Source organism: Tamandua tetradactyla, chromosome 17, assembly GCF_023851605.1.
Source record: "Tamandua tetradactyla isolate mTamTet1 chromosome 17, mTamTet1.pri, whole genome shotgun sequence".
NCBI classification, from domain to species: Eukaryota; Metazoa; Chordata; class Mammalia; order Pilosa; family Myrmecophagidae; genus Tamandua; species Tamandua tetradactyla.
In genome coordinates this window covers 28,232,948-28,259,138 of record NC_135343.1, presented here as the reverse complement: position 1 = coordinate 28,259,138, position 26,191 = coordinate 28,232,948, and the positions used below count along the sequence as shown (strand labels likewise).

The 26,191-nt window shown below is 35.6% G+C and overlaps 1 protein-coding gene and 1 pseudogene across 1 annotated transcript in view; both read left to right on the top strand.

Moving 5' to 3' along the window:
* Nucleotides 1-26,191, top strand: part of PNPT1 (polyribonucleotide nucleotidyltransferase 1) — a 71,111-nt gene that overhangs the window by 40,575 nt on the left and 4,345 nt on the right. Inside the window, exons 14-25 of the mRNA XM_077134272.1 lie at nucleotides 331-401; nucleotides 2,198-2,234; nucleotides 4,396-4,462; nucleotides 4,547-4,636; nucleotides 7,314-7,367; nucleotides 20,508-20,614; nucleotides 21,046-21,117; nucleotides 21,204-21,267; nucleotides 21,677-21,760; nucleotides 22,114-22,197; nucleotides 23,361-23,467; nucleotides 23,554-23,609. Of these exons, the coding sequence (XP_076990387.1) occupies nucleotides 331-401; nucleotides 2,198-2,234; nucleotides 4,396-4,462; nucleotides 4,547-4,636; nucleotides 7,314-7,367; nucleotides 20,508-20,614; nucleotides 21,046-21,117; nucleotides 21,204-21,267; nucleotides 21,677-21,760; nucleotides 22,114-22,197; nucleotides 23,361-23,467; nucleotides 23,554-23,609 (893 nt within the window). The remainder of the gene's footprint in view (nucleotides 1-330; nucleotides 402-2,197; nucleotides 2,235-4,395; nucleotides 4,463-4,546; nucleotides 4,637-7,313; nucleotides 7,368-20,507; nucleotides 20,615-21,045; nucleotides 21,118-21,203; nucleotides 21,268-21,676; nucleotides 21,761-22,113; nucleotides 22,198-23,360; nucleotides 23,468-23,553; nucleotides 23,610-26,191) is intronic.
* LOC143660845 (histone-binding protein RBBP4 pseudogene) lies at nucleotides 7,374-11,632 on the top strand (annotated as a pseudogene).

Genomic DNA, 26,191 nt, shown 5'->3' with positions numbered 1-26,191 from the left:
TCTGATTACTTTGATTCTGAATGTGTTCATTGAGGTAGTGACCATGTCTCAAATATTTCTATCACTCTCCCTGTCTCCCCACGAACACTTTCTAGTATACTGTTTTATACACATAATCTTTATGATACTGGACCTTTGAATTATTGAAGTTTACACGTAACTCAAATATTTATAGAATGAACAGTTGGTTACTGTATTCCGTACTATGGAAAGCTTTACATAGGATGTATGTGTCCTTTTTTTTTAAGGTAATTGGGTTCTTCAAATATTAGTTTTCTTCTTTGTTGTTAGTAATTTAAGTCCTAAAGGATTTTTTTTCTTCTATTTTAGGTGTTTTGTACGGTTACATTTGATTCATTAGAATCCAGTATTAAGTCTGATCGAATTATAACAGCCTTAAAGTAAGTTTATATATTTAGGTTGTGACATTCAATATATAACTGAAGTTCATGTAGTATATTCTAACTCATTGGTTTATGAACACGTATTAGTAAGGTTTTAGGTCTTTAATGTGGGCACATTCAGTTTATTCTCTCTCAGGACAGCTATTTAAGATAATTTGAATGGATGGCTTTTTTTATTATAAACAAAAGAACAAATAAATCACAGAAAGAATCCCAGTTACCGAAAAGAATCTAGAGGCCTTTAAATGTGGGGAAAAAATCCTTGCCTAGTCTCAAGACACATTTGGTTTTGAATTCTGGAATACTTGGCTCTCCTCCCCTATTCCTAAACAGTGAGCAATAAAGTCATGTTGATTAGTTTAGATGATGATACTCTGTCCTACTGTCCCCATCAGCATTACTATATTAAAAGCCCAGGGGGCGGGCCACCATGGCTTAGCAGATAGAGTTCTTGCCTGCCATGCCAGAGACCTGGGTTTGATTCCTGGTGCCCGCTATGCAAAAAAATAAAAAAATGATAACTACTTGTAACATTAAAAATTCTTTAAAAAAAAGGAAAAAAACCTAGGACCCTCAGCTACAATATTTCCTTAGTGCTTAAAGGGTTGCTTCCCTTTCACTCATTAAGGGGCTCAGAAAACCACAGGACTCTGCCTTCCTCTTGCCACTGCACAGCTGATAAGGATAATAATCCCCAGTATCTTCAGGATAGCATCACTAATTGTTTTTCATGTTTTAATAAAAACAACAGTGCAGCTGTGTACATGAGGCTGGTATGCTCATCCTAATCCTTTTGGGGAGCATTTATATTTGTCTGAATTTTATATTCCCATCTAGGCCAAAACTTGATTACCCTGTCCTTCTTCACTTTGGCTCCTTTCTCTTCTGAAGGAGGGAACAGAGCTTAATAAGAAAGAGCACTGGCCTTACCCCAGGAACCTTTGTTCTAGTCTTAGGTTTGTCTCTGTCCATGTAAGTGAAGTAGCATCACTTCACATGCTGGCCTTTGGTTTCCTTTTCATGTACTAGACTACAAGATCCTTGTCCTCCCCGCAAGCCCCCCCAAATCTATGATTCCTCTAATCTTTTGAAAGAGCTTGTCTTTTTATTTCTTTTTCCCAAGGCTGCAATTTATGGTTATATAGATTCTGCCCTGGGTTGGGGAAATGAGGGACTTTTTCTAATTCCTCTACAAAAAAGTGCCTATTAGTAATTCAACACAAGGAGGCATTGTTTGTGTTAAAGCCCTGTGCATGTTGGTCATTCCCTCTGTTAGAGATAAATCTGATTTTCTGCTTTCAGAAACTAAATTGGGTTTCCTCTAATCCTTTTCCTCATTGTTCTAGATACATTCACAACTGTTCTCTTTTCAAATCTGTCAGATCTTCTGACAGCTATTTCGTTTCAGTCACGGATCTTCATTTCATTTGTTGACTGGTAGAAAGATCGTAACTCTGAGATCTGACCTGAATCATAACATTTAGATTCTCTCAATAGTTATTAACACTTAAAAATATATGCCTATTGTCTTAGAATTTAAGTCTATATATTTAAGTACTTGTATTTGAAGCAAACTTGTTTTTCTAAATCTGTGTTGAATTCGTTCCTAAGCCCAGAGAAAATAACATCTCTGGCTTTCATCCTTATAATTCTCTGGTTTTCCATTTCATACCAACTTTTACTAATACCCTGTTGTTTCAAGAAAAAATTACCTTGAATATTTTTCATTGTTTATTGAAATAAGTTTGTTTGCATCTGTATGATGTTTTTAACGTCATGGTTTTTGTTTGTAGTGGGATAAAAGATAAAAATTTCATGCTGCACTATGAGGTAAGGTTAATTTTCCAACATCTTATTATAAAAACTTTCCAGAATACAGTCAAGTTGAAAGAACTTTACAGTAAACACTCATATACCCATTATCTAGATTCTTCCATTAACATTTTACTCTGCTGATTGTATCATAGATCTTTTGAGGTAAGTTTTTGTGCAGTTTCTTATTGCATACAGAAAGGATTTGGAGAGATAGGAAGCAGTTTTCCAAACAACAACTTCCTGTTCTGTCATATATAAAAGTTGAAGAAAATATAGCAGACGTTGTACCTGTCACATTTGTGTCACACAAAAATAAGGCTTCTCATATATGCCAACTGACAAATCAGTTGCTTCCTTTAGCTCATTTATATGTTGATGCTTTTACTCAGTTTTTTAGTAAGAAAAGAACTGAGGTGTTTAAGTTATGTAATATGAAATCGTTGTATATAATAGAGTTATGATTAGCTTAAGTATTCACAGCTAATCCTAAAGAACCAGATATGACATATAATACTTTTGACTTTATTGTTTGAATCATATACCCTGGAAGGCTAGTATAAAGTAGCAGGTCACTTCACTTTTGAGTGACTCTGTTGGCCAGCCTCTCAATTTTGTTGAAACTGCTATAATCAGTAGAATGTGGAAATTGTGTGCTAGGAAATAACCATAAACCTAGAGATTCACATGAGTCTTGAATCCCTTGTAAATATCCTGTTCTGGGTATACCCAGATATTACAGAAATCAGAGAAATCATAATTGAGTAAAGCACATCCTTTGTCATGAGCTGGCGAGCTCATACCAGTCTAAAAACATCAATTGTGAAAAATTTGGCTCTAGCTAAGGTCCATTATGGGTCATTATTGTTGTATCATTCCATTTTTCAAAACATTTTTATTGTGAAATGAAAATAAAGGTAACAGAAAACCAGATAAAACCAAAGTATGGCTTAATGGGTTTTTTGTTTGTTTGTTTGTTTCACATATGCTTTATGGTGGAGGTTACATTCCGTTCTTTTTCCATGTGACTATCCTATTAGTGCAGCACCATTTGTTGATTTTTTTTTTCTTTTTTTTTTTAACATGGGCAGGCACAGGAATTGAACCCGGGTCCTTGGGCATGGCAGGCAAGCATTCTTACCTGCTGAGCCACCGTGGCCCCATTTGTTGATTTTTTGGGAGGGGAGAGGGGGTGTGGTGAAGTGCATTGGTAGGGAATTGAATCCGGGTCTCCCACTTGGCAGATGAGAATTCTACCACTGAACCACTGTTGCACCCTGGCTTGATAAGTTTTTATGAATCTTGTCAGGAAATAGAGCATTGCCAGCCACCCCAGAAGTCCCTTCTTGCATTTCTAATGTGTGTTCCTAGATACTATCATGTACTCTTGTCCATTTTTTTTAATTTCATATTTAAGTCTCTTAATCTATTGGTTTCCCCTCCATCATGTTCTTTTGTTTGCAACATATCTGTTGAAGCTCCAGAACCATTTTACCTTTAGAGTCCTCATGGCCTGTATGTTGCAGATTGCACACTTAGGGTACAGTTCAGCATGCTCCTCTGTCCTCTCCATTTCCTGCAGATTAGTTGCTGAATCCAAGCTCTGCCCAGATTCATTTTCTGTTCTTTTTTGCTATTATTTATGTTAAAGAAACTGAAATTCCAGACTTTTATGGGAACTCCCCCAATTTTTAAATAATTGCAACTAATTCATAGTCCTTTAAAACAACATATTGATCAAATAGAAGTTTGCAAATTCTACCTAAAATATGTTTTCTGCATAAAATATTTATATTATTAAAAATTAAAAGTATATCCCTTATGGAAAATATTTGTTTCCTCAGTCTGTATTTTTTAAATATTTATATATTTTTTCTTATTACAAAAATATATTTTGTTATTAATACCATAAACATTATAGAAATTTATTGCATAATTTCCCATAACCATCTACTTCCCACCCACTGATTAATATATATGCTAGAAATACCTGCTTTAAGCATTGGTATATATTTTAGACATCCAGACTCTGGCTATATTTGTGAATGTATATAAATTTTTTTTTAACAAAGATAGGATTGTACTATTTTGTAACTTGTTCTAGTCTTTGGCTAATATATTTTGCACACCTTTCCATGTTGGTTTTATATGTATTTTTTTGTGTGTTTGTTTTTTTTAGTTTCCTCCTTATGCAACTAACGAAATTGGCAAAGTAACTGGTGTAAATAGAAGAGAACTTGGGCATGGTGAGTACAAGCCTGCAGACTTTTATGGTGTTGTAACAGAAATTTATGTATATATTTTTCTTATTGTTTTCTCTTCTAATTTAGGTGCTCTCGCCGAGAAAGCTTTGTATCCTGTTATTCCCAAAGATTTTCCTTTCACCATAAGAGTCACATCTGAAGTTCTAGAATCAAATGGTATTGAAATATTTTTTCCATAGTGGAAAAGATCTTATTTTCTGTTATATTTCTAATGTTAAATACTATATTATTACTATAGGACACAAGCTTTTGCAAGAGAAAATGTGTTAATATGTCTTTCCTGAATCTGTGTTCTTAGCTGATAAGTTGTTTTGAAACCAGTATGAACCAAGTATTTCTCTTCATGTATCTCTTAGATAGTATTTTGGTTATTTGTTTGTTTTTAAAAACAAGCCACTGACAAAGTCCTTTGAAGGATAGGAGAAAAATATGGAACTATTAAACTTTACCATCAGGAAATCCCCTGATACTGTGTCAGACTTTAAAGAGAGCCAAATCAATAGACCATGCCCTTGATCTTGAGGCTCTTGTGAAGCTAATGTAGTTAGTGGAGAAGCTTAGCCAACCTGTAAGTATGCCTAAGAGTTACTTGTGGAGGAACTCTTGTTGCTCAGATGTGGCTTCACTCTCTCTAAGCCCAACTCTGCAAGTAAAATCATTGCCCTCCCCCCTACATGGGATATGACATCCAGGGGTGAAAGTCTCCCTGGTGACATGGGAGATGACTCCCAGTGTTGAATCCAGCCCTGACTCCATGGGATCAACAATTACATCCTGACCAAAAGAGGGAAAAGAAGTATAACTAATAAAGTGTCAGTGGCAGAGAGTGTTCATACACAGTCGAGAGGCTACTGTGGAGGACAGTCTTATGCAAGCTGCAGTTAGACATTGCTACCTATCATAACCTGCCAAACCCAGGACCATTCCAGCCAATTCTAAAGAACACCTAGGGCAATATATATGATTCCTCAAGGGTTCCATGCACTAATGTAACTTTCCAGAAAACTACAACCTCCAGATGGGTCCCTGGACTAGATAAGTCCTGAAACCTAGAGGGCCCAGCCTCTCCAGAACATCAAATGGTTCCATCTCCCTACCCCATGTTAGTGGTAGACCATTCCAACTCGAAAACATTAGAATGGCCATAGCCCATACACTCCTAAAAAGAGGGATAGAGAGATCAAAGGTGATGGTGGCGTTATACAGAGAAGATATGATTTAACAAATGAATATGATTGCTGAATCATTAAATTGATACCTCTTTAGTCTCCAGTATCTTAGAGCAGCTAGAAGTAAAACTTTAAAATTGTGAAATTGTAACCCATGTCAAACTCTGAAATATGTTCTACAACTAATTGTGGTGCTGTGCTTTGAAATTTATTGCTTTTTTTTTTGTATATATGTTATTTTTCACAAAAAAGAAAGAAAAAAGTCAACTGTGGTGAAAAAAAATATTTTAGCCTTCTAGCCTCCTATATTCTGGATTAGCTAGAAGGAAAAATCTGAGAGGATCGTAAGGTAGCCCATGACAAACTCTGGGGTCTGTCCTGTAACTACTTGTTGAAGAGTGCTTTGAAAACTGTTGCTTTTTATTTCTTTGCTTTGTTTATATGTTATACTATACAATTAAAAAGTTAAAAAAAAAAAAAAAGCCACAGAGCAAGGCCAGCTTGAGAAAGGGAAGGGCGAAATTAGGGTGATCCATTAAGCAGGGTATGCCTGTCACATATCACAGATGAGTAATAAATAGACATCACAGAGGGAGACTGGGCTAAATGGTCAAATTTCAATTTTAAAAATCAGCCAATGGGTCAAAGCTGTGTACAGTCATTGAAGGCAGAAAGGGCAGAGAGTTCTCAAAGGTCTAACAGACATAGAAAAATTCGACAGTCGGAGTTTGAAGAATAAACACCAAAGTAAGCTTAGACATTTAAAACTTTTATGTTCTCAAATGGTTATAACTAGGCTGTTGTCCTTATGACCCAGTAAGAGAGCTAGTGCCCTATAATTGAACTACCTTCTGATTAAGGTGGTAAAAAAGGTGTTCTAGTCCTTCTGAGAGGTTTCTTAGAATCAGATTCTCAATACGTGCTGTCCAATAGAACTTTCTATGATGATGGAAATGTTTTATAGCTGTGTTGTCCAATATATAACCAGTGTTGTCCAATATATAGCCAAAATATAAATTGCACAATTTATGTATTGAGAAACTGAATTTTTTATTTTAATTAATGTAAATTTAAGTAGCCAGGCATGGCTGTTGACCACTGTGTTGGACTGTGCAGCTCTGTAGTTTATGGTTTAAGAGAACTTAAGTGACAATGTGACTGTGTGATTGTGAAAACTTTGTGTCTGATGCTCCTTTTATCCACCTTGTCAACAGAGGAGTAGAACATATGGAATAAAAATAAATAATAGGGGGAACAAATGCTAAAATTAATTTAGTTTGAAATGCTAGTGATCAATGAAAGCGAGGGGTAAGGGGTATGGTAGGTATAATCTTTTTTTTTTCTTTCCTGTGTTCGTTTTCTTTTTCTATTGTCTTTTTATTTCTTTTTCTGAATTAATGCAAATGATCTAAGAAATGATGAATATGCAACTGAGTGATGATATTGTGAATTATTGATTATGTATGTTGTTTTATTTTGTTTCTTTATTTCTTTTAATTAATAAATTTTAAAAAAGAGAACTTAAGTGCTTTTAAAAAGAAAGAAGAAAAGAATACTGAATGTTTACATTATTATTGAATGTTTGCATTGATATAGCCAGTAGTTATAATTTTCTACATCAAAAAAAATCAGTGTTTTATAAAGCTACTTTTTTATTTCTGTAGGGTCATCTTCTATGGCGTCTGTGTGTGGTGGAAGTTTAGCATTAATGGATGCAGGTAAAATAATTATGTCTCGTATCTCCTAGCTAGCACTTTCTTATACCTGATTAGTATAAAATATAATATTTCTTTAAAGCTGGATTTTTAGTAAGACCCAGAGGTGTCGCATTATAGATTACCAAACTAGGCCAGAGACAAAATAGTTTCAAAATAGAGTTTCAGCTATTCAGAATTAGAATCTACTAGAATTCTAATTTTTAGCTAAAAGCAATACTGTGAAATTACTTTCTTACAGTGGTGAACCAGTGAGCTTCCTCACTTTCCTAAGATGGGGAGCACTAGACTTGATTCAGATCTCTAAAAGAAATATTGATTAAGCGAAAGAAGCATTAGGAACCATAAAGAAAGTAACCATGTAATCTTCCTCCAGTCCATTTATGTGAGCTGTGAGAAGAGAAGTGCCTCTCACAGTGTGTGTAGCATTTTAGGAAGGCAGACTGCAAGGGGCTCAGTATAACCCCGGGGTCTGAAACACCTAAAGGAAAGAGTGAGCATGTTAGAAGGCTCTCAAAACCAATTTCTACTGAAATGCTATTTGAGAAGAAAGGAGAAAGGAACCTAATGACACTGAAGAGACCCACAGGAAATTCTCTGAGTTCACAAATTTGAAGTACCGAATTAAAAGATGGAAAAGAGGATATAATCAAGGATGAACTGAAAAGATGGTGTCAATATATAATATATAGAAAGAAATAAACTTAGAGATACCAAAGCAAAACATGCCAAAAGAAATTTCAGGCATTTTTCTGTTGTACTCATTGGAAGGGAAGCATAATCTGATATTTAAGGAAACTTATAAAATACTACTCCTATTTTTCATCTTCATTCACTCATTCAACAAATCTTTACTGTGTGCCACTGTTTTCGTTTCTTGGCTGGTAAGACAGATACCACATTGGGTTGACTTAACTGGAATTTAATGGCTCGCAGTTTCAGAGGCTTGCTTCCTACCAGGCTCACTGTCTTCTGGCTGGCTAGCAATCTTGGTGGTAACTAAAATGTGGCAGTGCACATGGCTGTGTCTTCTCCTTTCTCTTCTGGGTTCTGTCAACTTCAAGCTTCTTACTGCTTTCTGTGGTTTCCCTTTGTGTCCAATTTCCTTTGCTTATTGGTACTTCAGCCATATTGAATTAAGACCCGCCTCCATTCAGTTTAGACCACACTTTTAACTGAAGTAACTTCATCAAAAGTTCCTATTTACAATGGGTTCATATCCGCAAGAATGGATTAAGATTAACAGCATGTTTTGCTATGGTACACAGCTCCAAGTCACCACAGCCACTTATGTGCCAAGCACTAATCTAAGTACTTGGGACATGGTAGTGAACAAAACAAATCCTTGTCCTCATGGAGCTTGCAGTTATCAGACTTCATCTCATATTGGAAAAGACAGAACAAATCTGAAAAAGATGAACTGAAAAATGAGATAAAAGGGATGATTATAAGATTTGACTGCTTTAAATGAACTCATCTTCTGGTCCAAGCAAAATACATCCTAAGCAGTGGTGAGAACTTCAGGATGAGATTATTGAACCATTTTGACAGTCTGAGAAATCATGGAGACGAGGAAAAGAAAAAGTTATTACTTTTGAGAGAATAAGAAAAAATATATCTGTAAATTATAACCCAGTGAACTTGATAATGACCCTCAGCAAGACTTAAGAAAGAGCCTATAAAAGAAAGATTTATTAAGTACTTTAGAAAGGAAGGGTTGGAGAGGACAAGAGAATAGGCTAGAAGGCACTCACTAAAAATAAGTCATGCCATAGTAAAATCATTTTGTTTTTGAAAAATATTACTAGATTTGGAGCAGTAGGGGATGCAGATTGCTATTAATGCAGTACATCTAGAATTCATCTTAGAAGTTCATGATATGTTTGTTTAAACAGTGTAGAAATTTAAACTAGGTGGTAGGTGCATTGTTCATAACAGGCTGAAGGATGAAGGGAGAGAACTGAGTTCTCAAGTCATATATTTTAATGCTTCATTTTCAACCCTGTCACTTTCAATGTTTTCATTATTGAGTCAACTGAGAACACTGGCCTGCTGATAAAAGGGGTGCTGGTAAGTAAGAGTGGGTAACTGATATGTTAAATTAAAAATATATTTATAAAAATGTATGGTAGGCCCCCGATTGGCTGATGTTGGGGCGAAGGTGCACAAGTAGGGCCTCACGCAGGGACAGCAGGAAACAGTAGAGGCCAAGTACGCTGAAAAAGCTCCTCCAGCCTCCCCACCCCTCCCGCAAAGCTCACCTCCAGGAACCCCCCACCCCACTCGCTTGCCTGTCCGCCATGGCAGACAAGGAAGCAGCCTTCAATGACACAATGGAGGAACGTGTGATCAATGAGGAGTACAACATATGGAAAAAGAACACTCCTTTTCTTTATGATTTGGTCATGACCATGCTCTGGAGTGGCTCAGCCTCACTGCACAGTGGCTTCCAGATGTAACCAAACCAGAAGAAAAATACTTCAGCATTCATCAACTTTTCCTGGGGACACACACATTGGATGAGGAGAACCATCTTTTTAATAGCCAGCTCCCTAATGATGATGTTCAGTTTGATGCTTCACACTATGACAGTGAGAAAGGAGAATTTGGAGGTTTTGGCTCAGTTAGTGGAAAAATTGAAATAGAAATCAAGATCAACCATGAAGGAGAAGTGAACAGGCCCGTTATATGCCCCAGAACCCTTGCATCATTGCAACAAAGACACCATCCAGTGATGTTCTTGTTTTTGACTACACGAAACACCCTTCTAAACCAGACCCTTCAGGAGAGTGCAACCCAGACTTGCATCTTCAGAACATCAGAAGGAAGGCTGTGGGCTTTCTTGAAACCCAAATCTCAGTGGGCACTTGCTTAGTGCTTCAAATGACCATACCATCTGCTTATCGGATGTCAGTGCCGTTCCAAAGGAAGGGAAAGTGGTGGATGCTAAGACCATCTTTACTGGGCACACAGCTGTAGTGGAAAATGTTTCCTGGCTTCATGAGTCTCTGTTTGGATTGGATGCTGATGATCAGAAACTTACAATCTGAGATACTCATTCAAACAGTATTCCGAACCAAGCCACTCAGTTGATGCTCACACTGATGAAGTAAACTGCCTCTCCTTCAGTCCTTACAGTGAGTTCATTCTTGCCACAGGATCAGCTGACAAGACTGTTGCCTTGTGGGATCTGAGAAATATGAAGCTGAGGTTGCATTCCTTTGAAACACATGAGATATTCCAGGTTCAGTGGTCACGTCATAATGAAACTATTTTGGCTTCCAGTGGTACTGATCATCGACTGAGTGTCTGGGATTTAAATAAAATTGAAGAGGAACAATCTCCAGAAAATGCAGGAGATGGGCCACCAGAATTACTCTTTATTCATGGTGGTCACACTGCCAAGATATCTGATTTCTCCTGGAATCCCAATGAACTTTGGGATTTGTTCTGTATCAGAAGACAATATCATGCAAGTGTGGCAGATGGCAGAGAACGTTTATAATGATGAAGACCCTGAAGGGAAGTGTGAATCCAGAAGGACAAGAATCCTAGATATGTCTGCACTTGTGATTTTAAACTCCCCTTTTTTACTCTCAACCCTGAGATTGATTTAACACTGGTTTTGAGACACAGACTTTGTTCGGCTATCCCTCTGTTATTTACCATCAACAATGCTGTTAGCCCAGACATTGGGTGTTTTCTAAATATTAACTGGGGAACCTGATTCAGCAAAGCCACAAACATATATTTAAATTTTCTTCAGGAATTTTCTAGAATCAAACCCAGGTCTTAAGTAGGCACAGAAAGAATAATATATGCGTGTGGTCATTTTTCTTATGCTATTTCACAAGTTTTTCAGACTTACTTAAGGTTACAGTGGATAAGGAATAGAGCCACATTGGGTGGGAGTCTCAGCCATGAAGTATAATACTGCACAATATGTTTATTCAGGAAATAGGGGAGAGAGTCAAGTCATATAGATTGCTACCCTAAAATGCCTATACCTGACTTTCCAGGATGCACATTTTCCTGTGTAGACCAGTCTCTTCCAGTTTCTTCAGTGAAGTCAAAATTTTGTTACATATTCCTATTTCCCCATATACTTTTACTCATTAGTGTATTTCTTGAGCTGTTTCATATTATTTCTCTCCTTTGTGTGAAATGGTTGTTCTTTTAAACTTGGGACCACCAAGTTGTAAAGATGTGTTTGTACCTGACAGTTATACCACAGGTAGACTGTCCAGTTAAGTTGAGAAAAATGACTCAATAGCTGATATTTGTTTTGTTTTTTTTTTATTAATTAAAGAATATAAAGAAATTAACACAACATTTAGGAATCATTCCATTCTACATATGCAATCAGTAATTCTTAACATCATCACATAGATGCATGATCATCATTTCTTAGTACATTTGCATCGATTTAGGAAAAGAACTAGCAAAACAACAGAAAAAGATATAGAATGTTAATATAGAGAAAAAAATTAAAATAATAATAATAGTAAAAAAAAAACAGAAAAGGAAAAAGAAAAAAAAGACAAACAAACAAACAGACACAAAAAAGAAAACCTATAGCTCAGATGCAGCTTCATTCAGTGTTTTAACATGATTACTTTACAATTAGGTATTGTGCTGTCCATTTTTGAGTTTTTGTATCTAGTCCTGTTGCACAGTCTGTATCCCTTCAGCTCCAATTACCCATTATCTTACCCTGTTTCTAACTCCTGCTGGACTCTGTTACCAATGACATATTCCAAGTTAATTCTCGAATGTCCGTTCACATCAGTGGGACCATACAGTAGTTGTCCTTTAGTTTTTGGCTAGACTCACTCAGCATAATGTTCTCTAGGTCCATCCATGTTATTACATGCTTCATAAGTTTATTCTGTGTTAAAGCTGCATAATATCCCATCGTATGTATATACCACAGTTTGTTTAGCAATTCTCCTGTTGATGGATATTTTGGCTGTTTCCATCTCTTTGCAATTGTAAATAACGCTGCTATAAACGTTGGTGTGCAAATGTCCGTTTGTGTCTTTGCACTTAAGTCCTTTGAATAGACACCCAGCAATGATATTGCTGGGTCTTATGGCAATTCTATATTCAGCTTTTTGAGGAACCGCCAAACTGCCTTCCACAGTGGTTGCATCATTTGACATTCCCACCAACAGTGGATAAGAGTGCCTCTCTCTCTGCATCCTCTCTAGCACTTGTCATTTTCTGTTTTGTTGATAATGGCCATTCTGGTGGGTGTGAGATGATATCTCATTGTGGTTTTGATTTGCATTTCTCTAATGGCCAGGGACATTGAGCATCTCTTCATGTGCCTTTTGGCCATTTGTATTTCCTCTTCTGAGAGGTGTCTGTTCAAGTCTTTTTCCCATTTTGTAATTGGATTGGCTGTCTTTTTGTTGTTGAGTTGGACAATCTCTTTATAAATTCTGGATACTAGACCTTTATCTGATATGTCGTTTCCAAATATTGTCTCCCATTGTGTAGGCTGTCTTTCTACTTTCTTGATGAAGTTCTTTGATGCACAAAAGTGTTTAATTTTGAGGAGTTCCCATTTATTTATTTCCTTCTTCAGTGCTCTTGCTTTAGCTTTAAGGTCCATAAAACCGCCTCCAATTGTAAGATTCATTAGATATCTCCCTACATTTTCCTCTAACTGTTTTATGGTCTTAGACCTAATGTTTAGATCTTTGATCCATTTTGAGGTAACTTTTGTGTAGGGTGTGTGATATGGGTCTTCTTTCATTCTTTTCCATATGGATATCCAGTTCTCTAGGCACCATTTGTTGAAGAGACTGTTCTGTCCCAGGTGAGTTGGCTTGACTGCCTTATCAAAGATCAAATGTCCATAGATGAGAGGGTCTATATCTGAGCACTCTATTCGATTCCATTGGTCAATATATCTATCTTTATGCCAATACCATGCTGTTTTGACCACTGTGGCTTCATAATATGCCTTAAAGTCAGGCAGTGCAAGACCTCCAGCTTCGTTTTTTTTCCTCAAGATGTTTTTAGCAATTCGGGGCACCCTGCCCTTCCAGATAAATTTGTTTATTGGTTTTTCTATTTCTGAAAAATAAGTTGTTGGGATTTTGATTAGTATTGCATTGAATCTGTAAATCAATTTAGTTAGGATTGACATCTTAACTATATTTAGTCTTCCAATCCATGAACATGGTATGCCCTTCCTTCTATTTAGGTCTTCTGTGATTTCTTTTAGCAGTTTTTTGTAGTTTTCTTTATATAGGTTTTTTTCTCTCTTTAGTTAAATTTATTCCTAGGTATTTTATTCTTTTAGTTGCAATTGTAAATGGGATTCGTTTCTTGATTTCCCCCTCAGCTTGTTCATTGCTAGTGTATAGAAATGCTACAGATTTTTGAATGTTGATCTTGTAACCTGCTACTTTGCTGTACTCATTTATTAGCTCTAGTAGTTTTGTTGTGGATTTTTCCGGGTTTTCGACGTATAGTATCATATCGTCTGCAAACAGTGATAGTTTTACTTCTTCCTTTCCAATTTTGATGCCTTGTATTTCTTTTTCTTGTCTAATTGCTCTGGCTAGAACTGCCAACACAATGTTGAATAATAGTGGTGATAGTGGACATCCTTGTCTTCTTCCTGATCTTAGGGGGAAAGTTTTCAATTTTTCCCCATTGAGGATGATATTAGCTGTGGGTTTTTCATATATTCCCTCTATCATTTTAAGGAAGTTCCCTTGTATTCCTATCCTTTGAAGTGTTTTCAACAGGAAAGGATGTTGAATCTTGTCGAATGCCTTCTCTGCATCAATTGAGATGATCATGTGATTTTTCTGCTTTGATTTGTTGATATGGTGTATTACATTAATTGATTTTCTTATGTTGAACCATCCTTGCATACCTGGGATGAATCCTACTTGGTCATGATGTATAATTCTTTTAATGTGTTGTTGGATACGATTTGCTAGGAGTTTGTTGAGGATTTTTGCATCTATATTCATTAGAGAGATTGGTCTGTAGTTTTCTTTTTTGTAATATCTTTGCCTGGTTTTGGTATGAGGGTGATGTTGGCTTCATAGAATGAATTAGGTAGTTTTCCCTCCGCTTCAATTTTTTTGAAGAGTTTGAGGAGGGTTGGTACTAATTCTTTCTAGAATGTTTGATAGAATTCAGATGTGAAGCCGTCTGGTCCTGGACTTTTCTTTTTAGGAAGCTTTTGAATGACTGATTCAATTTCTTTACTTGTGATTGGTTTGTTGAGGTCATCTATGTCTTCTTGAGTCAAAGTTGGTTGTTCATGTCTTTCCAGGAACCCGTCCATTTCCTCTAAATTGTTGTATTTATTAGCGTAAAGTTGTTCATAGTATCCTGTTATTACCTCCTTTATTTCTGTGAGGTCAGTAGTTGTGTCTCCTCTTCCATTTCTGATCTTATTTATTTGCATCCTCTCTCTTCTTCTTTTTGTGAATCTTGCTAAGGGCCCATCAATCTTATTGATTTTCTCATAGAACCAACTTCTGGCCTTATTGATTTTCTCTATTGTTTTCATGTTTTCAATTTCATTTATTTCTGCTCTGATCTTTGTTATTTCTTTCCTTTTGCTTGCTTTGGGATTAGTTTGCTGTTCTTTCTCCAGTTCTTCCAAGTGGATAGTTAATTCCTGAATTTTTGCCTTTTCTTCTTTTCTGATATAGGCATTTAGGGCAATAAATTTCCCTCTTAGCACTGCCTTGCTGCGTCCCATATGTTTTGATATGTTGTGTTTTCATTTTCATTCGCCTCGAGGTATTTGCTAATTTCTCTAGCAATTTCTTCTTTGACCCAGTCGTTGTTTAGGAGTGTGTTGTTGAACCTCCACATATTTGTGAATTTTCTGGCACTCCACCTATTATTGATTTCCAACTTCATTCCTTTATGATCTGAGAATGTGTTGTGTATGATTTCAGTGTTTTTAAATTTGTTGAGACTTGCTTTGTGACCCAGCATATGGTCTATCTTTGAGAATGATCCATGAGCACTTGAGAAAAAGATGTATCCTGCTGTTGTGGGGTGTAATGTCCTATAAATGTCTGTTAAGTCTAGCTCATTTATTGTAATATTCAGATTCTCTGTTTCTTTATTGATCCTCTGTCTAAATGTTCTTTCCATTGATGAGAGTGGGGAATTGAAGTCTCCAACTATTATGGTAGATGTGTCTATTTCCCTTTTCAGTAATTGGTGTGTATTCCTCAAGTATTTTGGGGCATTCTGATTCAGTGCATAAATATTTATGATTGTTATGTCTTCTTGTTTAATTGTTCGTTTTATTAGTAGATAGTATCCTTCTTTGTCTCTTTTAACTAATTTGTTGGATATTAGTATAGCTACTCCTGCTCTTTTCTGGTTGTTATTTGCATGAAATATCTTTTCCCAACCTTTCAATTTCAACCTATGTTTATCTTTGGCTCTAAGTTGTGTTTCCTGTAGACAGCATATAGAAGGATCCTGTTTTTTAATCCATTCTGCCAGTCTATGTCTTTTGATTGGGGAATTCAGTCCATTAACATTTAGTGTTATTACTGTATGGGTAGTACTTTCTTCTACCATTTTGCCTTTTGTATTTTATATGTCATATCTAATATTCCTTCTTTCTACACTCTTCTCCACACCTCTCTCTTCTGTCTTTTCGTACCTGTCTCTAGTGCTCCCTTTAGTATTTCTTGCAGAGCTGGTCTCTTTGGTCACAAATTCTCTCAGTGACTTTTTGTCTGAAAATGTTTTAATTTCTCCCTCATTTTTGAAGGATAATTTTACTGGATATAGGAGTCTTGGTTGGCAGTTTTTCTCTTTTAGTAATTTAAATATATCATCCCACTGTCTTCTAGCTTCCATGGTTTCTGCTGAGAAATCTACACATAGTCTTATTGGGTTTCCCTTGTATGTGATGGATTGTTTTTCTCTTGCTGGTTTCAAGATCCTCTCTTTCTCTTTGACCTCTGACATTCTAACTAGTAAGTGTCTTGGAGAACGCCTATTTGGATCTATTCTCTTTGGGGTGCGCTGCACTTCTTGGATCTGTAATTTTAGGTCTTTCATAAGAGTTGGGAAATTTTCAGTGATAATTTCTTCCATTAGTTTTTCTCCTCCTTTTCCCTTCTCTTCTCCTTCTGGGACACCCACAACACGTATATTTGTGCGCTTCATATTGTCCTTCAGTTTCCTGATCCCCTGTTCAAATTTTTCCATTCTTTTCCCTATAGTTTTTTTCTTTTGGAATTCAGATGTTCCATCCTCCAAATCACTAATTCTATCTTCTGTCTCTTTAAATCTATCATTGTAGGTATCCATTGTTTTTTCCATCTTTTCTACTTTGTCCTTCACTTCCATAAGTTCTGTGATTTGTTTTTTCAGTTTTTCTATTTCTTCTTTTTGTTCAGCCCATGTCTTCTTCATGTCCTCCCTCAATTTATCAATTTCGTTTTTGAAGAGGTTTTCCATTTCTGTTCGTATATTCAGCATTAGTTGTTTCAGCTCCTGTATCTCATTTGAACTATTGGTTTGTTCCTTTGACTGGGCCATATTTTCAATTTTCTGAGCATGATCCGTTATCTTCTGCTGGCATCTGGGCATTTAATCAGATTTCCCTGGGTGTTGAACCCAACAGGTTGAAAGATTTTTCTGTGAAATCTCTGAGCTCTGTTTTTCTTATCCTGCCCAGTAGGTGGCGCTCGTGGCACTCATTTGTCTGCGGGTCCCACCAGTAAAAGGTGCTGTGGGTCTTTTAACTTTGGAAAACTCTCGCTGTGGGGGAGGTTCGCCAACTGAAGCGGCTTGGCGGAGTGCCAATCCGAATCTCCCAGCCGGCCCGGGGATCCGAACGCGCGGAGGGTCGCCGGCCGCCGCAGCCTGGGAGAGCACCCGTCCAAATCTCCCAGCCGGGCCCATGCCGCCAAGCGTGGCGGGAGGGCGCCAGCCACCGCATCCTGGTGGAGTGCACCATTCCCAGCCGGACCGGGAAGCCACGTGTTTGGAATGGACCCCGGTCACCGTTCTCCGTGGCCTGGGGATCTCCAATCCAATTCTCCCATCTGGTCCGGGGGGCCGCGTGTGTGGGGGGGCGCCAGCCACCGTGGCTTTAGGGGACCGCCTGTCCAATTCTCCCAGCCGGCCCGGAAAGAAGGAAGGGAGGGACTCCAGCCGCCCTCTGCCCCAGCCCGTGGAAGCCCGCGCCCCTTGGCGATCTCACCGGAGCGCGTTCTCCCAGCCAGTCAGCCGTTCCAGGATGGGGTACGCTGTGTTTTTTATCTCTGTCGTGGCTCCGGGAGCTGTTCTGTATCGTTTCTACTCCCCTAGTAGCTGTTCTGGAGGAGGAACTAAGACCCGCACGTCTTACTAAGCTGCCATCTTCTCCGGAAGTCGCTCGGTTTTTCTCCCTGATATTTGTTTTTAATGTTAATTAAAATTAATCCTGGATAAGAGTTTATACTTTTTTGTTTTGAGTTAGTCCTTGACCACTAGTTTGATACCATCTCCCTTTTGAGTGACCTGTTTCACCAGCAGGACTGTTATTCTCCATGACTAACTGTTTAAGTGCTTATAATAGAATAAATTGCTTTTCTACATTAAAAAAAAAATGTATGGTAGCCCATACCAACCTCTGGCATCTGTTCTGTAACTGCTTATTGAAGAAGAGTGCTTTGAAAACTATTGCTTTTTTCTTTCCTTGATTTGTATATGTGTTATGTTATACAATTAAAAGTTAAAAATAAATATATATATTTAAATATAAAGCCAAATATTGAAACATAAATTTAACCAGAATGAATATCAAGTCCTATGGGAAAGGCTAACATAAAATAAGAAATTTAGTTCAAACACCAGTGCTTGTCTTGCTCTAAGGCAGGCACTGTGCTGTGTCCCAGGAATACAAATGGTACCCATTTTTTTGAAAGGCTTAGGGGTGGGAAAATTTAAAAAGATAACTAGAAATCAGAGAAGATGTACAAGACACACAGGAAGAATGATGAACTGTATTGGGGGTAATCAGAGTCCCAAAGACAGCGACATTTCACGTAAGGGCAAGGCTGATATTTGAGATGAAAGAAGCAGGATGTGCAAAGTCGTGACATTACAAAACTTTATGGGGTGTATTTGGAATGTATATAAAAGAAGTCTTGAAAATTGGAATCAAATTTTGAAGATCATTGTCATTTTAAAGTATTTGGACTCAAAGCAAGCATTTCCCCACTTAGCGTATCATGAAGTAGTTTTTCACAAGATGTTGATAATTATATACCATGGCAAAAATACATACATATTCTGTTCTAAATTAAGCAGGTTAAGACAGTTTTATTTTCTATTGGCTAAATAGCTTTAAGAATGCTAATACTTGTTCTGAATCTCCAGGAATAGGATATGCAATATTTCCCAAACCCCCTCAGAATATCTGTAAAAATTCCCTGCAAGAAGGTAATGGGGAATTCGAAGGATTTTATGTACTTTATGTATTATGCCTATTGCAGGCAAGAAATGATATTGACATTAACTAAAGGAGTGGCAGTGGATATTTAAATATTGGTGAGAAAGGACAGCATTCTAAAAAATTTAGAGAGCAAACTAAACAGATCCTTATGACTCAGTGGGATATAAAGTATGAGAAAATAAATGTTGATTCTGGCTTGAGTGTTTTAGTTACTCTCAACCAATATAGATAATTCAAGAGAAAAAGCATTTATTGGAGGTGATTTAATTTTGAATATATATATTTATAATATATATATTTTTAAGTGTTAACATCTAGCTGGAGATGTCTAGTAGACAGATTGGACATAAAGATTTAGGGCTTGAGAAAGAGCTAGGCTAGAGAGATAGATTTGTAAGACATCAACTTTATAGTTAATACCATGGGTGTAGGCAAGATTGCTTACAGAGAGCATATGAAATGATATCCCTCCTACATTGTTTTACACCAAAATAAATTCCAAGAGATCAAAACAATTTTTTTTTAATGAAACATGGGTGATTTTATCAAAATCTGAGAGGTGGAAAGCCTTTCTAAGCAAAATTGAGGAACCGTGATTACATAAAACTTTTAAAATTCTATACAGAAAAAAAAAATCACCATAAACTTAACAAACGAAGAAATAAACATGGATCTGTCCATATTGAAATCAGTAAAGAAAAGACTTACAACCAGGCAGTTCATAGGAAAGGAAATATGAAAATGGCTTAAAAAAAATGAAAAAATGTTCAACCTCACTCATAAAAACAAATGAAATTAAGGATAATAAGCTACCATTTTTACTTCAGATTGGCAAATTTCAAAAGATTTTATGAGAATTAACCAGAATGTGGAAAATAGGCATCTTCATATACTTCTGAAGTATATATATAGAATAAAATGCTACATTCTTTGGAAGGTAGTTTGACAATATAACAAATGTAAATTTACATACCCTTTGACTCAAGTAATACTTCTATGTGTGACTTATAAACATACAGGGAGTACTACACAATCACTGGAAAAACTAAGATAGAGGTTTTTTTTTCCTTTTCTCCTCATGCAAAAACATTTTTTAATTTGTACATTTAGTCATTATCACTGTACACTGTAGGCATTCCTGGATTATACCATCATAAGGTAGAGTTTTGTGCGATATGTCTCACTATATGTTGTTAAGTGAAAAAAGGCTAGGTTCAGAATAGTAGAATAGTAGAATGTGCCCAGGAGTAAAGAAAATAGATTGTCCTTATATTTACACTTGTACACAGAAATTTTCTGGAAAGATACTCAGAAAAGCTAATGGTAGCTGTCCATGTGGAGGTAGACTGAGGGAGTCAAGCTGAAAGAATTTACCAAAAATATGGCAACTTTAAAAAAAAAAAAAGGGAGGCACCAAAAGCAAAAAGGCAAAGAAACAGATAACTTTAAAAGTTATGGTTTTTGCTGAGTAAAGTAATTATGTGTTAGACCTATTTATTTTAAGGGGTTTTATATGTTTGAGAAGAAGTAAGTTAGATGACCTTTAAGAACTTTCCAACTCAGTTTTGATGATTGTTAATTTAGAGTACACCACCCACTTACATGAAAGTAAATGTCAGTGGAATGATAAATACATGTGTTAGGCTGATATACACATTGTACATAGAAGTTATTTTTCTCAATTATAGGGGTTCCAGTTTCATCTGCGGTCGCAGGGGTAGCAATAGGACTGATCACCAAAAACAGTCCCGAGAAGAGTGAGATAGAAGATTATCGTTTGCTGACAGATATTCTGGCAAGTATATTCATATTTTCAGATATTTAATGATGAGATTATAATACATAACAAGCTATGAAAATGCTAGTACTTAAGGAATAGAGGTGCTTATTCTTACTTTCCTCCTCCGTAGGTTCACCTAGGTTTTTCTAAGTTGTGAGTTAAGGAGTAAGTATTACAGTGTTAATTATCCATAATAGCTCACTTTAGGGTGATCTTAAATTAATCCTTATGCATTTATGGGGGAAATATAATCTAAGATGTTTCTGGTGAAAATATTTGTAGGTTACAATGTCATAAATTGGAAGCTGTAGTTAATGTAGAAATTTCCTTGTGTGTGGTCTTTAGAGGACATATTTTATTTCTAAGCTATTTTTTGAAATTCTTCTACAGTGACTGAATAGATTTTGTGTTTATTTAAAACTATATCATTTTTTAAATTCCTGAAGGGAATTGAAGATTACAATGGTGACATGGATTTCAAAATTGCTGGCACTGTTAAGGGAATAACCTCATTACAGGTATCTTTAAAACACAAGTTGTTTTGTTTTTGTAACAGTGTAATAAACTGATATTTATATAACTTTTGGCTCCTCTACCATATTAGGCTGATATTAAATTACCTGGAATACCAATAAAAATTGTAATGGAAGCTATTCAACAAGCCTCAGGTAAGCCCAATGTGCCAGGTTCTCCTTTCATAACTGTATAGTTTGTTAATAGGAACTATAATTCTTATTAGGGTTATTATAAAAATAGGCTTATTATAAAACATTGCTCTTAAAATAAAATTTCATGTGACTTAAGTCAAGAAGTATTAACTTATTGGGCACATGACTAACCACCAAAGTGAGAAACCAGTGAAAATTCGATTTTTGCAAACTAATAAGCAAGTCTTCAAGGTGGAATTTATGGAGAAGAGAATAATAAGTAGAATTGTCAAGTTAATTGGAATGTGGAGCGCTTTGATCATAAATTAAGAAGTTAAGGCTTTACTCCATGAAAACTATGAATGCAGCCATATTAGATCACATTTATTTTATTTAGTGATAATTTTTATTGTGTTTTTATCTATTCTAGTGGCAAAGAAGGAAATACTACAGATTATGAACAAAGCTATTTCAAAACCTCGAGCATCTAGAAAAGAAAATGGACCTGTTGTAGGTAATACATTAAATTATTACTGATTTCATAATAAGGTAAACATAAGATCTACTACTGTTTTTAAATTTTTTTTACTGCATTCACAAAATGAAAATACCTTAGGTATTTTTCGTAACTAAAGTACTTTAAATTGAGGGAATGTTTTTGGACCTTGGAACTTAGTAATTTTAGTGCAGAAACTTTTTCTGTTTTCATATTGGAATACTTTTATATATGTCTAGGCTAAAAAAGAGAGAGAGAGAGAAACAATCCTGAGTGATCAGTATGTGTTTTGGGTTCATGTATGTATTTGAATTATTTATATTTATTTATTTATTTTAATTACCTACATTTTTTACTGTATTACATTGTAGAAACTGTTCAGGTTCCATTATCAAAACGATCAAAATTTGTTGGACCAGGTGGATATCATTTAAAAAAACTTCAGGCTGAAACAGGTAAGAGTTGTTTGAAGTTTGGGTTTTTGTTTTTTTTTAAAGTTGGACCATGTAAGTTTGCCATTTCACCTCTACTATGTTGTTCCCTAAATGTATGTTTGAGAAATGGAAGACCAGGAGAAAAGGCTATGAAATGTCTTTACTGTACATTTTCTAATGCTTCTTAATAAATCAGCAGTGATCTTTAACTGTAATCAAGGATGACCAGGAATTCATCAATTTTTTTGTTGCAACATTTTAAAATTGAACATCTAGAATAATTTTTAGTTTGCTTTTAGAGGAGTTATGTTTTAGTTATCTTTAAATATTACTTCTGCTACTTTCATTTAGTTTTATTTAGACTTTTCTTTATGAAAGAGTATATATATAGAAATAATGGGTTTTTTGGGTTTTTTTCTGGGTACAATCTTTGAGTTACCTGGTACTTGCCAGTTCTGAGGTTATTGAAGGAGGGTGAGAAGCAGAGTCTTCTCAGCCAGTTCTTAAGATTGAGGATGAGGAAATTGACATGATTTCATACCTTCCCTGCCTGTTCACTACTATAAAGAATAAGATGGACTAAAAAAAAAGGTGAGAAAAGGGATCTAGAGTAGTTTCTATTCCTAATTAAAAGAACAAAACCAGACCTTCCAAAATTCAAACTGGTATCTTCACACCACCAGATTGTGGGACCATAGAGAATACGGACACTGGTTCACTGCTGTATCCCTAGGGCCTCATCCAATGCCATAAATATATCAGGTGTGTAATATGTATTGGTGAATGAATCCCTACTTTCCCTGTTGCTGAAAGCAGTGATTAAACATACCACGATCCTGCCCAGCTGCTTTCAGATCCCTCCCCTGTTCTCTCCTCTACTTTTCAGACTACTCTCTTCTGGAATGAGCAAGATAGTTTTAGTATATTAAATTGATCTTTCTAGTTTTATTTTTTTAATATGTTTTACTACGAAAAATAACATATACAGAAAAGCTTTTTTCAAAGCACACCACTATAGTTAGTTGCAGAGCAGATTTCAGAGTTTGGTATGGGTTACAGTTCTACAATTTTAGGTTTTTCCTTCTAGTTGCTCCAGGACAATGGAAACAAAAAAATATATATTGATGCAATGATCCAGCAATCATACTCATTTGTTAAATCTTATAAATTTATCTTTTTAAAAGGAGTAACTGTTAGTCAGGTAGATGAAGAAACATTTTCTGTATTTGCACCAACACCCAATGCTATGCATGAAGCAAGAGACTTCATTACTGAAATGTGCAAAGATGATGTAAGTATAATCTCATAATAGTTACTTTTTTCTAATTTTTATTGCTCTTTTCTTAGTGAATCTTATGGCTTATTTTGCACTTACAGCAGGAGCAGCAATTAGAATTTGGAGCAGTGTATACCGCCACAATAACTGAAATCAGGTAACTTAGAATAATGATATACTCTTGTTGGTTTGTTAAAGATTTATATTATGAGCCCAGATTAGCTTCATGTCGTGGCCTTATTTACTTTGAATTAATAAGATATTTATATTATATGTCAGTTATAGTATAATCATAATTTTATTTATTTATTTATTTATTTATTTTTGGCATGGGCAGGCACTGGAAATCGAACCTGGGTCTTCAGCATGGCAGGCAAGAACTCTGCCTGCTAAGCCACCATGGCCTGCCCTAGTCGTAATTGTTTAGGAATAATATGTATTTTCTATACCAGCTTATAAATTTTTGTTAACATGGTTCTAGACTCTAATTGTAGTAATATACTCTTCTACCTGAATTGTTTTCTTTAACCAAATTAACCACCATTTTAATTTTCCCAATGAACTGTATAAACAGAACCAAAATAGACTTAGCAATTTTTCCCTTCTTTTTTTTTCCTTTTTTTTCTTGGTAGTTTATTGTCGGTTTGTTTCAAAATTAGAACTCTTTGATGCTTAATTGGTGCCATTTTTAAAATGCCAATTTTAACCTTATATTCTTTGTTATGGCTTAAAAAATGAATTTTTAGGATCAGAAGATCCCCCTTTTATTCAGAAGAAAAATAAATTTTTGAAACACATCAATGTTCAAAACTTTTTCAAATGAATGATACTACCTAACTGTAATACAGTTATGTTAGAACCCTGAATGAAGTTGAATGTGAGAATGATAGAGGGAGGAGGGCTGGGAGCACAAATGAAATCAGAAAGAAAGATAGACGATAGAGACTGAGATGGTATAATCTAGGAATGCCTAGAGTGTATAATGATAGCGACTAAATGTACAAATTTAAAAATGTTTTTGCATGAGAAAGAACAAAGGAATGTCATTACTGCAGGATGTTGAAAATAGATGGTAATTAATATTTTAAAAATTTTATGTGTGAAACTAAAGCAAAAAATGTTTATATGGTACAAAATTTATATTTTAACAAGTACAGTTCCTAATATAATTTATGTGGGCAGCTTAATTGAACACTGTAAGTACATGGAACCTTGAGTAGGGCATAAGATTTTGTAGGTTTGTCCAGAGTGATGCCCCAATAAATCCCAGAGTGATTTGAACAGTGAGTAAAAAAGTATTTGCAAAGTCCCCTTTGGTGAGAAAGGGGTAAAATTCAACTTCCCAAAGTGGAGAATTCTTGATATTCTCACAAGCGGTGGGGACAACCAAAACAAAGGTTGAGTCTCCAGTCTCGGGGGTTATTCATATGAAGCTTAACCTCCCAAAGGATAGGTCAAGCCTACTTTAAATTAGGCCTAAGAGTCACCCCCAAGAGAACCTCTTTTGTTGCTCAGATGTGGCCTCTCCAGCCAACACAACAAGCAAACTCACTGCCCTCCCCCTGTCTATGTGGGACATGACTCCCAGGGGTGTGGACCTTCCTGGCAACGTGGGACAGAAATCCTAGAATGATAGAACTCAGCAAGCACCAAGAGATTGAGAAAACCTTCTCAAGCAAAAGGGGGAAGAGCTAAATGAGACAAAATAAAGTTTCAACGGCTGAGAGATTCCAAACAGAGATGAGGTTATCCTGGAGGTTATTCTTACGCATTAAGTAGATATCACATTATTCAAGATGTAATGGAGAGGCTGGAGGGAACTGCCTGAAAATGTAGAGCTGTGTTCCAGTAACCATGTTTCTTGAGGATAATTGTATAATGATATAACTTTCACAGTGTGACTGTGTGATTGTGAAAAACTTGTGTCTGATGCTCCTTTTATCTACCTTATCAACAGACGAGTAAAATATATGACATAAAAATAAATAATGGGAGAACAAATGTTAAAATAAATTTAGTAGATTGAAATGCTAGTGATCAATCAAAAGGAGGGGTAAGGGGTCTGGTATGTATGAATTTTTTTCTGCTGTCTTTTTATTTCTTTTTCTGAATTGATGCAAATGTTCTAAGAAATGATCATGATGATGAATATGCAACTATGTGACATTGTGAATTACTGATTATACATGTAGAACAAAATGATCATATGTTAAGAATGTTTGTTTTTTTAATTTAAAAAATTAATTTAAAAAATTGAAAAAAAGCAATAGGTTAATTTGTTTAATATTGCAAGTAAAAAAATAAGAAAATGGGATGGCTTATTTTAGTAAATGAGAGAGGTAAAAAGAATTTTTTTAATAAAATAAGTACTCATATTATCTAACCCACTCCTTAAATCACTGTTTAATAGCTTGATGATAATTTCAGTCCATTTAAAGATAATTTAAATCATTTCAAAATATTTTTGGAAAATATTATGAAGACAAATGCAAAGGAAGACTATATTCTGAAAGCTTTTCATTGCACATGCTTCCTATTCCTCTTTCCTTTCTTTGTCCTTAAATTAACAAACATTTAAATAGAGGATATATTTTGAGTTGAAAAGTATCAGTTTTAGGTCATGTTGGTTTTTATAGTTAAAAATATATGCTGTAGTAATTTTTTTTGTTTTTTTTCTCATGAAAATATAATTATAGTTTGTCAGTAGATGTACAGATACTTTTTGTATTAATCAGGTTT